The sequence below is a fragment of the Halichoerus grypus genome, chromosome 5 (assembly GCF_964656455.1).
Source record: "Halichoerus grypus chromosome 5, mHalGry1.hap1.1, whole genome shotgun sequence".
NCBI classification, from domain to species: domain Eukaryota; kingdom Metazoa; phylum Chordata; class Mammalia; order Carnivora; family Phocidae; genus Halichoerus; species Halichoerus grypus.
The window spans coordinates 145019887-145036043 of record NC_135716.1 but is presented as its reverse complement, the minus strand read 5'-3'; the positions used below and the strand labels follow the sequence as shown (position 1 = coordinate 145036043).

The window sequence follows — 16157 nt, the reverse complement described above, 5'->3', positions numbered from 1 at the left end:
GCCTCCGCCGTCTCCTCAGCTCCGCCCTGACCCGCCCAAAACTGCCGCCTCCCGCCCCACCTCCAGGTCTAAGAACTTCTAGGTTGGCAAGAGGAGATGGATCCAATCATCGCGAGTATTAGAGCGAACAGGCCTTCCCTGATTCCTTCCCTCCGCGGGGCACGCTGGGGCATGTAGTTCTCTGCGACCGGCGGCACACGGTGGGGTCGGGAAAGTCGGTCTCGGAGAACTACAGTCGCCGTGGGCGCGCCTCACCCGCTCCTTTGCAGTGCATGCTGGGGAATGTGGTTTGCGGAGGTTCCGAGGCGCTCTGAGGTCCGAGAAACCACCGTCCCGTAAGAAAGCGTCAATATAATTCTGACCCCGGCGGCCCAGGCGTGGGTCCTCAGAGGGTGTGCTCTGCAAGGGTCCAGCTGCTGACAGGACTGCTTTTCCTGGTGGGTCTCACGTCAGACCGTTGTTAGTTTCCCCTTCCTGGGTCCTGCGTGCTGAGGGTAGAGGAAGATGGTGTTTTCCCTTTGCCCAGGGATTCAGGGCGCGACAGTCGTGGTGAGGGTCCTCGGACCACCGAGCAGTTCCTGGAGATGGCTGCTTGTTGTGAGGACCTTACTGAGATCTGGAGGTGGTGGTTGGTTGCTCGTTACTAGGGGAACCTTTGGGACTGTGATTATGGTAGGGTAGTTGTTAATATTGAGCCTCATGGAACCCAGTGGAACTAAACCCTGCCTCAACCTCACCTAAGTTGAAAAAGGCTTTTAGAAGTCACCGGGTTCAATGCCGGGCCCAATATTGGAATCCCCTGCACAGCGTGCACTTCTGAAAGCTGGGCACCTCCTACTCAGGAATTACACCGATCATGTATAACAGTTTCAGTTCTTAGGAAGGTATTTCTTTTCCAAGACGAAATTTTCTTTCCTGTAAATTCTACCCAACAGTCCTCATATTCAGGAATGCTTCCAGAATAGAATAGAAGCCCATTGTGTCACTTTAGGGAGAACACATCACAGCAGTTTTTATGACGTTTTAGAATCTTCCCTCTTTCTTGAGCAGAAAGCGCTGCAAGCACGTGAAGGTAGTTGGCAGTCCTCTAGCAATGGATAAATTCGTCATTCGAACGCCTAGAATCCAAAATAGTCCTCAGAAGAAGGATCCTGGTGGAAAGATTTACAAGCAGGCCACGATTGAATCTCTGAAGGTGAGAGGGAGAGGGGATCTGGGGCTAGAGAAAATGTGGAAAGGACTGTGCTAGCAAGGCCGTGCGTAGTTCTACTATGGAAGACCTATGAATTCTTTCTTGCTATGCTTTCTCCCCAAAGTGTTCTGGACCACTCCTAATTTGTTTTCTCCCTACTCTGTACAGACTTTCATTTATCAATTCCCACATGCACTTTTCTTACTCTTCTGATTACTTTGGCTGTATGGTATGTTTTGCTGGCTGAGAGAACAAGCCCCCTCTTATTTTTTTTGCAAGATTTTCCTGTCTGTTAGGAATGTTAAAGTACGAAATATGATTCTGTGTGCTCTGTACAAACTCAGTAAGGCTGGGTGGTGATATTCTACTTTCGTGTCTTATTGGCCAGAGCTGTATCACATGGCCTTCACAGCTATAGCTGAGACTGGGAAACACTCTGTTAATGGACTCTTTGCAACCTCTGCATGTCTGATTTCTGTTCACAAAGAAGAGGCAAGGAATAAATACAGGATAGAAAATAATGAATCAATGGACATGGGTACCCAATTAATGATAAAGTAAAAATTATTTCACTAAAAACAAACATATTTGTAATTGGTTCCCTTTGCCTCCTTGACCTTTTACATTTCTGGTCTTTTCTTTTCAGTTTCCTTTATTGGTTCCTCCTCCTCCACCAGACTCCTAATATTTGTGCTCCCCAGAGCTTCGTCATATTTTATGTATTTGGCCAGGGTAACCTTGTTTATCTTAAGGCTTCCCATGCTGATGACTGCCAGACTTGTACTTCGAGCCTAGATCTCTGACAATGAGAATGATATCTGGGGCTAGAGAAGGTGTGCACAGGGCTGTGATAGCAAGGTGGAGTTCTGAGTACTTGACCTATGTACTCAGTTGGACTCCTCTTCTAGATGTGCCACAGGGTTACCAGACCCAGATTAGAAAGCAGTGCAGGGGTGTATAAACAGAAGCCCTGAGTTCTAGGCCCTCCGGTGCAACTAGGTGGTCTTTAGCAAATCATTTCCTTACCTAGGATCTCACTTTGTCCTCATCTGTAAAATGTGGGGTTGAACTTTATCAGTATTTTTTTTTTTTTAAGATTTTATTTATTTATTTGAGAGAGAGAGAGCACGAGCCAGGGTGGAGGGGCAGAGGGAGACGGAAAGCAGACTCTCTACTGAGCAGGGAGCCCGCCATGGGGCTCCCTTCCAGGACCCTGGGATCACAACCTGAGCTGAAGGCGGGCACTTAACTGACTGAGCCCCCCGGGCACCCCTATTAGTATTTCTTCAAAGGAACATTGTTGTCATGTGGGGCAAGGTAATTCTTCATTATTTGGAACTGTCCTGTGAGTTACTGAACATTGACCCTCCCTGGCGTTCAGACACTAAATGCCAACAGCACCTCCCATTGTGATAAGCAAAACTGCCCTCATGTATTTCCAAGTCGCCCTTGGTTGAGATCTGCTGAATTCTAGATGGTCTTTAAAAATCTCTTCTGGTCTTGGAGTTCTGTGCATAATCAAAATTTTCAACTGTCTCTGTTTTGTCAGAGTACTCATGGAGTTATATACAACAGTGACTCTCAATGACAGATGGTGGTGGGCAGGATTGTGATATCAAACTGGAAGAAAAAGAGAAGGGTAGTAATTGAACTACTCATACACTCATATACAAACATCCAGATTCTAATATACTTCCACCTGCCTCTTCTCCCCTCTGTGTCCCCACTTAATGCCCCAATTGAGAGTCCCTGTGTGAAGAGAATACATCATGTGAAGGTTATGGAAGCAGAATAAGCAATAGGCGTAGAGAGAATAACATTCCTCTTAAATGCAGTAGCTTTTCTTCCAAACCTGTTCTTTATTCTCCTGTATTTACTTTTATTTATTTATTTACTTATTTATTTTTATTTATTTACTTTTTTAGAGAGAGCACATGAGTGTGAGCAGGGGAGGGGCAGAGGGAGAGGGAGAGAGAGAGACTCTTAAGCAGACTCCATGCTCAGTGCAGAGGTCGTGACCTGAGCTGAAATCAAGAGTCGGACACTTAACCAACTGAGCCACCCAGGTGCCCCCTCCTGTATGTACTTTTAAATTCATATACCAAGTAACTGGGACTAGAAACTTGGAAACCATCCTTAACTCTTATATCCAGTTTTCAATTCTGCCTCCTAAAAATCCTCCTTGTCCTTACATCTCCCACTTTAAATTTAAAACTCTCTCATCTAGGGGCGCCTGGGTGGCTCAGATGGTTAAGTGTCTGCCTTTGGCTCGGGTCCTGATACCAGGGTCCTGGGATTGAGCCCCACATCGGGCTCCTGGCTCGGCGGGGAGCCTGCTTCTCCCTCTCCCTCTGTCTCGCCCCCTGCTCATGCTCTCTCTCTCTATCTCTGTGTCTCAAAGGAATAAATAAAATCTTTAAAAAAATAAAAATAAATAAATAAAAATCTCTCATCTAGAGCAGTGCCATGGTCTGGTAACTTGTCTCTCTGCCTTTGGCATCCTCTCTCATTCTCCCTTCCACACTTAAGCCAGAGGAATAAAAAAGACAATCTACTCAGGTCACTTCCCTGCCTCATCCTTCAGTGGTTTCTCATTACCTATCGATGAAGACATTTCTTTATATGGCACCCAAGGCCCTCTGTGACCTGGTACCTGCCTCATCCCCTGCTGCTCTTATTGTTTACATTCTGTCCAGTGTCAGCCAGTCACAATTTCCCCAAGATGGTGTGGTGTTTCATACCTCCGTACCTTTGCATATGCTGTCCTGTTTGCCTGGAATGGCCTTACTCTCTTGGCTTGGTGGCAGTATAGTGTGGTAATTAAGAACACAGACTCTGGAGCCAAACTGCCTATGTTTAAATCCCAGCCATGCCACTTATTATTTGTGTGCCTTGGGCAAGTTATTTAACCTCTCTGTGTCTTTATCTATAATGATAATATCTATTTTATAAGGTAGTTATGAAGGTTGAGTGAGTCAATATATATAAAGTGCTTGGAACAGAACCTGACACATACTAAGTAATGTGCAAGTGTTTGCTGTTATCATCAATTTATGACTTCCTATTTGTCCCCCATGACCTAGTTCAAGTGTCTCCTCTACTGTGAGGCCTTTCCTGATCACCCTTCTGTCCCCCAGACAGAAAGCCAATGTAATCACTCCCTTCTCTCAGCCATCCCTGTGTCTTTTTTTTTTTTTTTTTTTTTTTAAGGATTTTATTTATTTATCTGTCAGAGGGAGAGAGAGCACAAGCAGGGGGAACAGCAGGCAGAGGGAGAAGCAGACTTCCCACTGAGCAGGGAGCCCGATGCGGGACTTGATTCCAGGACCCTGGGATCATGACCTGAGCCGAAGGCAGATGCTTAACCGACTGAGCCACCCAGGCATCCCATCCATCCCTGTATCTTAAACATGCCCCTGTCATTGCCCTTATTTGTGCTATATTGTGTTTTTTTAAATGCTCTACCGCACTATACTCTGAGCTTCTTGAAAGACTACCATCTTACTGAATTTTGTGTCCCCAGTACTCGGCACAGGGTTTGGTACATAGAAGTTTACAGTGCATTTTTCTGAATGACCAAATGAACTAAAACTCTAAAAGCCTTGGCATGGCATATGAGACCCTTCCTGTTCTACCCCAGGGAGCTTTCTCATTCCATCCCTTATAGCTCCCCTTTCCCAGGAATGTATTCCAGCCACACCCCATATTTTGCTGGTCTCTGTATGAATTATTCTCTTTCATGTCTCCAGGGATTTGACTTGATGCTGGTCCCTTTTCCTGGAAAACCTTTCTCTTTCTTTTTATGGAGACTGCTCTACTCATTTGTGAACCCACTCAAGTGTGACTTTCCCTGTGAATCCTAGATTATAAATTTCATGAATACAGGGACGTTGGGAATTTTATTTACTTCTGTATCCTTGGGCCTATCACAGTACTTGGCACATATTAAGTGGTCAATAAGTATTTGTTAAATAAGTGAATGTTGAAGTGCTTTCTGGGTCCATTGGGAATTAATCCTTCCCTCTTCAATACTGTCTTAGTACTTGGTTCAAATATCTCTCATAGCACTTACCTCACTGTATTTTAATTATCAGATTACCTATACCTTTCTGTAGTCTACTATAAACTCCTGAGGACCACAGTATCTTATTAGGTTCTGATTCTGCTCCAAGACCTAATGCAGTGCCTGCTACATTTTAGGTAAAAATTTATTGAATAAACAGTAATCATTCTTATTTGGGGATGCCTTTGCAGGGTCTGGATAGTAAACTATTTAACAAATATTATTGCAAAACAACTTTATGCCCAGCAGTATGCTAGATACTCCAGGGAACATAAAAGAAATTTAAGATAAGAGTATGAGGCCTCATGGGACTTCCTATTGGGGGATCATATTATAAGAAATTAATAAGTAATGATAGATAATCATATGTGGTCCATTACATAATTGTTGTTTAGACAGTAAGGGTTAAGAGTTCAGAGGAAAGAGCTCAGTGTCTGTTTTAGTGCTCAGAGCACCTTACAGGGTTGAAAAGATTTGGCTAGGTAGAGAGAAGTAGTGACACAGAACCTCTCAATAAGCAGTACTTGCTTTCTCTTTCCTTTGTGCACACACACATGCTTACTTTATGTTTTATACTTTAGTACATTTATGTACACATTGACAACTTAAAAGCAAATTGAGTTAAATGTGAATTCTAGAGAGTTAGATCTATTCTGCCAAGTAACTTATTCCCACACACTAGCATCACATTTAAATGCCAAGAATCTGCTAAATGTTCAAGCCTCAATTTCCTCGTCAGTAACATCAGAAATAAGTTTATGTAACCTGCAGTGTTATTATGAGAGCTAAATAGATATATGCACATCGAAAGGGCTAAGCATTGTGCCTGGCATGCAGTAAAACTGATCAATAATTTCCTATTTTCATGTGTGGAAAAGGAGAGGCTTGTGTAGGAAAACTAGAGCCGGGACCAGTGATGATGAGAGCGACAGTAATAATTACCGCCAGTGTTTATGAGCCCCTTTCTCTGGGCCAGGAATTGTGCTAAGTGCTTTACATGCATTAACTCTTTAAATTCTAATAACAGCCCTATGAAATGGATGCTTTTATCATTTATATTTTAGAGATGAAGAATCTAAGGCACAGAGAGATTAAGTAGCTTGCCCAAGGTCATGCAGCTGTAAGTGGCAGAGTTGGGATTTGTACTTGACAGTCTGGTTCCACTGTCTGCCCCCTATAGGGTGAACTAAGAAAGTGGAGGTTTCTGAATGTCAAGCAGAGGAGGTATAACAATCTTGGAATATTAGGAACATTGGACTTCTGTTATCGGTTTATTACAAGTAATTTTGCCATAGCCTTATCACATTGAATAAAAGTGAGACCCAATAGAGCTCGTGTAGTATACATTTGAATGGTAAAGGTTAATTTGGGTAATCTCTTCTTACTCCCTTAAGGGAAAGTGATTTGTTCTGTTGGTTGCAATCGGAGGTTTTTTCTTTTTTTTTTTTAAGATTCTAGGATATGCTAATTCTTTCAGGTTTAGTACTTGAGAATGCTCTGTAAACCTTTGCTCCTTTTGTAGGATTGAGCAGCCAATAGATTGTCCCCTGCCCCCTCTGGTGTTTCCATCTTGTCAAACTTGATGTTTCAGCCATCCACAACTTAAGACCAGATGGTACAGGAGAAGGCACATCTTCTTTCTGGTGATAACCTTTCCACTACTCGTGTAGCTCCCCTTTTGATACCTTGTGTCCACTTCCCTTGTTCCTCTAAATAATTCAGAGAACAACTTGAAGTACCTGTTTGGGGACCCATATTTGGACAGAAATAAGGAAACATTCTGGATATATATGGAATTCTTCTGTTCTGGAATTGACTGTAGATTTTTCTATTTCTAACCTAAAATTTCAGATCTGAAAACTACACTGGACTTCGGTCCTTAAGGGTAGAGATGGCTTTGTTCAATTATACCTACTGTGCACTGGGGAGAGGGAGACAAATTGTTCAAACCCTCAAATGGCTCATAGTCAGAGGGGAAGACAGCCTTATAAGAAAGTATGTGCATAAAATGCAGATACAGTAATAGAAGTATGTCCACATTACAGAGGACCCAAAAGGGAGTGTGGTCAGATTTGGTAGGAGAGAGTCAAGAAAGGCATCAGAAGAGGGGATGCTTGAAAAGAGTCTTAAAATATAAATAGGTGTTTATCATATGGTTGAGGCAAAAAAAGGAGCATCCCAGGCAGAGGGTGTGAAATACTGCAATTCATTTAGGCAGCTTCAAATAGTTTGCTATAGCTGGAGCAAATTATGAGGCTGAAAAAGATGTCAGGAGCCAAGTCATGTAAGGTCTTTTATGCCATGCTAGAGTTTGGGTTTCTATAGTTTCCATATACTGGAGTGGTCTGATGTGGAATCCCTAACCTCATTCCAACCATGTAGAAATGCTGATAAAAAGTCTCTAATACAGAGCTGAGCTTGAAAGCAAGAAAGAGAAATCCTCAGATGCCAGGAAGAGAGAGGAAATTCAAACCCTGAGCTTTAAGTGGGAGCTGAAGCTAAACAGTTTTATGAAACCAGATATAATGCTTGGGGTGTGGGGTATTAGGGCCAGTATGGGAACTGCAGATAAGGCCTCAAGCTAACAATTCCCACTTGCAGCTGGGAGCCAAAACAGGTCTACCATGTTTGTGAAAAATGAACTTGAAAAATTCCATCCACTAGTCCAAGGAAACAGCATGAAGACTGTGATCTTCTCAGGGGTTTTGGATGGAAAAAGAATTGACTACAATAAATTAGAACCCCACACTTATTACTATGCATAGTTTTAAATTTACACTCTGGGCAAAACTGAAAAAAAAAAAAGCATAAAAACTGGTATAGAAACAGAGAAATCCAGAGGCTTTGGCCAAGGCAAATGTGAGATTTCCCTGTTAAAACACCTCACAACCTAGGGCACCAGATTCCCGTAGAGAACAGTCTCCATTAAAGATGAACTCATGGTCAGAATTACAAACTCTCCAAGAAAATTGATTTCCCGGAGAGAGAATGAGCAGAAAGAGATAAATAAAAGCATTTCTACCCCAAGAAGTGGCTATAAGAGTACAACCTCAAAGAGATCTTTATGTGAATTTTCACAGAGATAAAGAAAAGACGTTAGACATTATAAGAAAAGAACAGGATAGTATGAAAAGAAAGTGGGCAGATTTTGAGGAAAATATTAAGTCATCTGATGAAAAAATTATTTGCTGAGGCAGAAACACATTGAATAGGTTAAAAGTAGACAGGCTATAGCTACAGAGAGAAATAGTGGATTGGAAGCTTGATGTGAGGAAATCACTTAGAATGCATCACAGAGAAATAGAGAAAAATATGGAAGAACAGTTAAGGTACACGAAGGACAGACAGTCGTTTATATTTCTAATAGGGGTTTCTACAGTAGAGGCTTATGAGGAGGATACTGATACAGATTTCACTGAGCATACATCTTAAAAATTGTAAGGATGAACACTAAAATGATAGCAGTAGAGTGTATCGTTTCCAAACCATAAAGAAAAACAAGAGCAAAGAAAACTTAAACTGTTAAAATCAAAGATAGGAAAAGAAAAAGAAGCAAAGAGGAAGTGTATCCAGTTATATCAGTAACCATAATAAATGCAAATGGATTAGGCATGCCTGTTAAAAGATAGAGATTCTCAGATTGGATGGGGCAAAATAAAGCCACCATAGGCTATTTTAAGCATAATGACCCAGAAACGTTGAAAGTTAAGAGATGGAAGACAATATTGAATGTGTCATAGGCAGGAATTCATCCAAGCAGTGTTTATAACTGGAAAAAATATTAGGTGAGGGGTACCCTGAATATCCATTAGGGGAATAGATTTTAGAATTCTAAGACATTTATATATGAAAATAATGGAATACTATTCATTACTATTAAATGGATCAACTGGGTTTATATATATATCAGTATGAATGAATCGAGAAAATATAATGAGTGAAAAAAGCCTTTTGCAGAATGATATATTTATACTTTACACCTTCTTCCTATTGAAAATATCCCCTTACCTGGTTGCATTTATTTATTTTACATACCATTTAACACTAACGATACTGCTTTGTACTGTAGCAGATCATAACAAAGGACTTGTCTCATTTTTGGCTAAAGCACCTAAAGGCTGAGAACAAAGCAGAGTGTTCCCAAATGAGATTCTAGACTGCAGAACTTGTGAAGGCAGTATGTGAAAACCAATTTTGGAATCCTGAACGCATTACCTAAAAGGAAGAGAGGAGGAAAAAAATAAAGGAAGAGAGGAGAGAGAGTTCCTTTGGATAAAGTGGGAGGGCAGTGGTATTTTCACTTGGAGAACTTGACCTCTGTTCCTGGAGCTGGTGGACACAGAGACCAGACCTGTGCCTGGGAAAGTCTAAAAACAGAGTGGCTGTATGGGAAGGCTGTTAACCCTTAGAATTCTTCAGGGCAAAGGTGTGGGTACAGCAGAGAAAATGCTGGCTGGCCTGGAGTAGAAATAAAGGGCTTACGTTCACAAGGATCCTTGAAGGACAGTGACACCCCTACAGAAAGTCTGTGTAAAGTGGTTTGCCAAAAAGCAGGGACTTGTAATCAGCTGGCTGGAAGAGGCCTTGCCGACATTACCAGAACTACCGGTGAGGTCTCAACAATGGGAGCTCTCCAGGGAACCACAGAAGCATCCCGTACAAGAAAGAGTTAGCTTTACACATCTGCTGAGTCTAGAAAGCACACTAAAACCTGGTTAGTGGAGTATCACAAAAGAAGGGAAGGCTTTCCCTGTCCCTTACTGCGCCTCTTCCCAGCTTCAAACTTGGAAGGGTCAGAGGTCAAAGCAAACAAGCAGATGGGGGAGCAAGGGAAGCAAAGATGGGGAGAGGAGTCAGACATGTCCCACCGTGGGCTGCTAGGCTGGAAGCAGACCCCAGCCAGGGAAGGGAATTGAGACTTTTTTTTAGTTGCTTTTTATTGAACTATAATCTGCATATAGAAAAGTGGACAAATCATGGGTGTACATTTTGACAGATTTTTACAAAGTGAACACACTTGTGTCACCAGTATCCAGATCAAGAAACATTACTGGAATCCCAGAAGCCCTCTGTGGCCCCTTCCTTTCCCTAACTGGGCCTACCTCCCCCAGGGTAGTAACCATGCAAGATAAGATTTTTTTTGGTAATTATAAAAGCAACTTTATTATTTTATCTTTCATGTTAATTTTTTAAAATTCTTAGTCAAAATAATTTCACAATTACAGAACAGTTGCAAGATCACAAAGAACTTCCCCATCCCCTTCACCCAGATTCCTTAATTGTTTATATTTTACACTTAATGCAAAGATGTGTATCAACTTTAAGTTGGTGATTTCTTTTTTTAGAAACAGGAGAGGAATGAGTTTAGTGAAGGACGTAAGGAGACAAACTTTAGAATGTTTTGTTATTTTATGCAAAACAGCAAAATGTTAACTTTTTTCAATTATAAATACTCTACCTTTTTATGTGTTTGAAGTTTTAAAATTTTTTTCAAATAAGAGAGTTTGAATTTTATCATCTAGGAAGTGGGGAGCTGTTGAAGTAAGCTTTTTATTGTTGAAATAAATATGCCTTTATGACTTCCTTGCTCTCTGTCCTTGCCTGTGAATTAAGACACTTAAGTGAGCTATAGGGTTGATTCACCTTAGTATCGTTTTTCTTTTCTTCTCATCCTTATTGCCTCTCTCTGCTAAGTGCCCAGCGGTGTCTGACATGGTTAGATTAAAACTTGCACTTTTCCTAATAGATGTAACTCTCTTCCTGATTTGCAGTAAGCGGGACCTGCTTTTAAGCAATTACCCATCATTTGGGGCCATCATACACACTGTGCTTTGGTTCAGGTCATAATCAATAATTCATATGTCAATAGGAGCCCCATTAGCTCAGGTGAAAGCAGATGTTTTTCTAATGAAAATGTTCCATTGTCCAAATGACTTTTCTTTTTCCCAGAGAGTTGTGGTTATAGAAGACATAAAAAGATGGAAAACTATGTTGGAGCTTCCTGATCAGACCAGAGAGAATCTAGTTGAAGCTTTACGAGAATTAAAGAAGAAAATACCTTCCAGGGAAGTGTTAAAATCAACAAGGATAGGTATGTTCTTTCTGAATTTTATGAAAAGTGCTTATATTTTGTCTCCTTCCTTCATCCTTTTCTTCCTCCCTCAAACATTAAGTTATTTATCATATCAGCACTTCTCAAACTATCTATGATGAAGGGCTGTTGTTTAAAAAATTCTCCATTGGTTGCAGACCAATATTTTTATGATATATAATAAAAATTGCCAGAAAAAGAAAATATACAAAATACATGCCCCGCTTTTTTTTTTTATTAGATTCAACAGATACAGAATTACTCTGTCAAATTGCTATCAAAGTTTCTAAATGCTTACTTCAGTTTCTGTACTTAACTCATGGCTTGGTAACCAGCAGTGATCTAAGGATAACTTTTTGAGTGTGTTTGCTGCTGGGTGTTCAGAAATGTCTGAGACATGGTTTATGACCTCTAGAAACTTAGGGTTTGGTGGGAGAAACAAGCATGTAGACGATCAGGAGCAGAAAATACTGTAGGTTATAAACAAAAGCCTTTAAATAATATCCTGGATATCATTCTGATCTGTACAAGGTACGTGCTGGCACCAAGGACAGAGCAGTCACTTACATCTGGGGGACTCAGAAAAGGCTTCGTAGAAGAGAGGACATTTCAGCTAGATCTTGATGTTAAATCTTGGCTTTTCTGTCTCGAGTAGAAATAACTTGCAGAGTGTGGTTTGTAAAAACAAAATGATAGCAACATTTGCCGCTACATCATTTATTATAGCATTGAGATATTTAAAAGGTAAGTCAGGGACTTCGTTGAATTGCCATTTTAGTACAGTACACAACTGTGAATAATATTCGAGGGAGGGCCAACATGTGTTCCTCAAGCTGCTCCCCGCTCCCTAGGGAGTCCAAGGTAGTCATTCACAGCTGCTGCTGTTGCCCTCGCTAGTGCAACCATTGCCTTCTCTGCCTCCCCTTGACCTCTTGTTCATGAGAAGCAGAAGAGAGAGCAGCTTCAGACTGGTGCTAACAGCTGGCAAGAGCTATGTGAAATCCCCCGGAGGGCCCCCCAAGAGTCTTGAGAGTTGCACCCCTGTAATATAAACCAGAATCTGAGAAAATTAGATGCTTAAAGAACATAAAGCCCTATCATTATAGCCAAGGAGATTCTCCCATCTGCTGCTGGATTTTCTCTTTATAGGTTGTGGTCACTAGAGGGCAATAAGACCATTCATATGAGCCGGTAAGGTATCTCCACCAGTAGAGGGTACTAGTGATTAATATTTTATGACATGTATATATGTACATATGTGTGTGTGTGTATATTCATATTTAGGCACACACCACAAATACCATTTCTGATCAGATCTTAAATATCAGTGGAATAGGCTGGAATTGTCCTACAAATACAGAACAGATGATCATTTTAAAAAAATATATTTCTGTTTGTGGGGCACCTGGCTGGCTCAGTCGGTAGCGCATGCGACTCTTGATCTTAGGGTTGTGAGTTCAGTCCCCACTTTGGACATAGAGATTACTTTAAAAAAAATTATTTCCATTTGTCCTTTGAGTACAGTTGTGAGTGTGCTTTTAAGAATGTGTGTGTCTAGGGACGCCTGAGTGGCTCAGTCAGTTAAGCGTCTGCTTTCGGCTCAGGTCATGATCCCAGGGTCCTGGGATTGAGTCCCACATCGGGCTCCTTGCTGAGCAAGGAGCCTGCTTCACCCTCTGCCTGCCTCTGTCTCTCTCTCTCTGATAAATAAATAAAATCTTAAAAAAAAAAAAAAGAATGTGTGTGTCTAATGTTCATAGATTTCAATTCAAGGATCATAATGAAACCATAACACTTGGTTTGACTTAGGAGGAGCTAGAAAGTATCCAACTTTTGAGTCCTGACCCCACCCCAAGCCCTCCCTAAACCTGAGGTTGTATGGAATATAGGGGTTTCTTGGTTCCTTTGTAGTTATTTCAGTTGCTAGGCTGAAGATTCATTTGGATCACTGCCTGAGAATGTTTACATTCTTCCGCCTTTAGCCTCCTGCCTGTCCCTATCCTGTGGGCTATAAGGGACACATATTTACGGACTACTTTCTCTGTGCTAGGAACTGTGTTGGCGTAATAATGAAGGAGACAGATATTGTCCCCACCTTTTTGGATCCTGCAGTCTAATGGAAGGACAGACAGTTTAACAAGACTTTATCATACAGTGTGATGAGTGCTCTGATGATGGGTAGAAGCTAGCCAACAGAGTATACGCGTTGGAAGTAGAGAAGGAGGTGTTGAAGAACATGTTAGGCAGTGGGCAACATCATGTGAGCTGTACGGAGGGCTGGAGGTGGGGGAGAACATGATGCATTGCAGAAACTAGAAGTTTGGTGTATTTGAAATGTAATCAGCTGGAAAGAGTGTGGCAAGAAGTGAAACTGGAGAGACAATCTTGACCAGATGGAGAAGGCTCTTTGTAAGTCTGCTTGGTCTTAGTGTGTGTATTAGTTATCTATCCCTGGGTAAAAATTCCCCCCAAGTTTAGCAGCTTAAGTATTTGTTATCTCACATAGTTTTTCTGAGGGTCAGGAATCTGGAAGCTGCTTATTTGGGTGGTTCTAGTTCACGGTCTCTTAAGAGGTTACAGTCAAGCTTTTGGATGGGGCTGTAGTCATCTGAAAGCTTCACCAGGGCTTGAGCATCTCAAAATGGCTCACTCACAGGACTGCTGGTAGGAAGCCTCAGTTCCTCATCATGTGGGCCTCTCCTTACAGCTGCTCATGACATGGCAGCTGACTTTCCCCAGAACAAGCGATCCAAGAGAGAACAACCAAGATGGATGCCACAGTGTCTTTCATAACCTAATCTTGGAAGTGGCATGCTGTCACTTCTGTCATATTCTATTGGTCACACAGACCAACCCAGGTAAAATATGGGGGGGGGGGCAACTGCATACAGGTTATGAATACCAAAAGGTAAGGATCATTGGAGGTTATTAGTAGACTGGCTACTGTAGCATGTATTTCTCATTTATTTTACTTCCTGGATCTGCAGATTTATGTTCATTTGTAGAAATTTTACAGCCATTATCTCATCAAAAGTGGCTCTCTCTCATTCTCACTATTCCTTCATTTTGGGATTCTACAGTTAGAAGTATGTTAGGCCTTTTATTTACCAAACCCCTTAGCTTATCAGTCATCATCCTATCTCCTTAATCTCACAGAATTCCAGGAAATTTCTTCAGATGTATATCTTCCAAGTCATTAATTCTCTCTCCAGCTCACTCTAATCTGCTATTTAGCCCATTCATGGAGTTCTTTGTTTCAGAGCCATTTTATATTTTTACAGGTTTCCCCCCCAAATCTGTCTCTTTTCAATAGTGTTTGTACATCCTTGTCATTGTGCCTTTTCTTTATTTTTTAAAGGTTTATTTACTTATTTGAGAGAGAGAAAGTGAGAGCCTGCGTGCACAAGTGGGGGAAGGGCAGGGAGAGGGAGAGAGAAAGAGAATCCTCAAGTAGACTCCCCACTGAACACGGATCCCAACACGGGGGCTTGATCCGAGGACCCTGAGGTCATGACCTGAGCCAAAGTCAGACACTTAACCCACTGAGCCACCCAAGCGCCCTTGTGCCTTTTATTTCTTTAAGTATTAATATATGGTTCTTTTGTATTCTTCATCTGACTATACTAGTACTTGTAGTCCTTGAGGATTTACATCTTTGTTTTTTCTGACTCTCATGGTGCTTGCCTTTCCATGTGCTCGTTGATTTTTAATTGTGAGCTCATTTTTTTCTTTTAATCCATGGGAATTCTGTCAGGTTAGGTTGGAGCTTCCCTCTAGAGGGGATTAACTTTTTTTAGTTTCTGCCAGTAGTCAAGGGCCACTTCTAACCTGGAATACTTTAGCATACCTTGCAAGGATCCCAGCTCAGTATCCAAGAGTCCCACGATTAGTTCTCCCACTTAACCACTGGCCCAAAGTTAAGTGTTTCAGCAGCATTGCTATTAACATCACCCCTTAGGATAACCCTACTCCTTTAGCCTCTGCTTACTTTTTTGGAGGAGGGAATGAGGTGACTTTTATCCAGAATCTAGTTTATTGCAGTGCAAGGGTAGCTTTAGTCCACCATAAAGCCTAAGATCTTAAGGGTAATAGGTGGTTGTTATTGAAGGGTTTTGAGTAGAGGACTGACATATTCAGATTTACATTTTAGAAAAATCTGTCTACCATGTGGGAAAAATGTTGGAGAGAAGCAAACCTAGAGTCAGGAAGCCCAGTTAAGAAGCAATTAAAATGTCTAGGTGAGAAATGAGAGCCTCCTGGATGGGATAATCATCATGGGGATGGAGCCGTGTGCTTGGAATCAAGAGATATAAATGGAATAAAATCCAAAGGACATAGACATTGATTGGATGTTGGGAATGAAGATAAAGAAATGAAGGTTGAGGCCCAGATTTCTAATATGGGCAAATTGGTGGATGGCAGTACTGCTTATTACCATAGAGGTGGGGGCAATAATAAGTTCAGTTTTAGACTTAACTGTATTTGACATACTGTGGGACATCCAAGTGAAAATGTCTAACAAGACATTGGACGTACAAGACTGCAGCTAAGGAGAGATCATAAATATCTGTTTGAGAGTCATTATCGGCATATAATTAGAAATTGAGGCAATAGAAATAGGTAAGCTTGTTCAGGGAAAATATATAAGAAAAGCTAAGAGCCAAGTCCCAAATCCTGAGGCACACCAATCTTGAAGAGACTTGTATAAGGAAACTGAGAAGGTATGACCAGAGAAACAGAAGGGAAACAGGAAGGAATGCTGTCATGCACTGGGAAGGAGTGGGGTATTTGGGGCGGGGGGCGGCAGAGGT

General features: G+C 41.5%; 1 protein-coding gene across 3 annotated transcripts in view; it reads left to right on the top strand.

The window, feature by feature from the left end:
• Positions 1-190: 190 nt before the first annotated feature.
• The window catches only part of TCEANC2 (transcription elongation factor A N-terminal and central domain containing 2), a 34063-nt gene continuing 18096 nt past the window's right edge, over positions 191-16157 (top strand). The window contains exons 1-3 of one of the 3 annotated variants that reach the window (XM_036121446.2): positions 191-335; positions 1051-1195; positions 11205-11346. In XM_036121446.2, the coding sequence (XP_035977339.1) occupies positions 283-335; positions 1051-1195; positions 11205-11346 (340 nt within the window). In that variant the 5' untranslated portion in view covers positions 191-282. Of the gene's footprint in view, positions 438-469; positions 623-1050; positions 1196-11204; positions 11347-16157 lie in introns of those variants that run through there. The other 2 variants (XM_036121449.2, XM_036121447.2) reach the window with 2 other exon arrangements.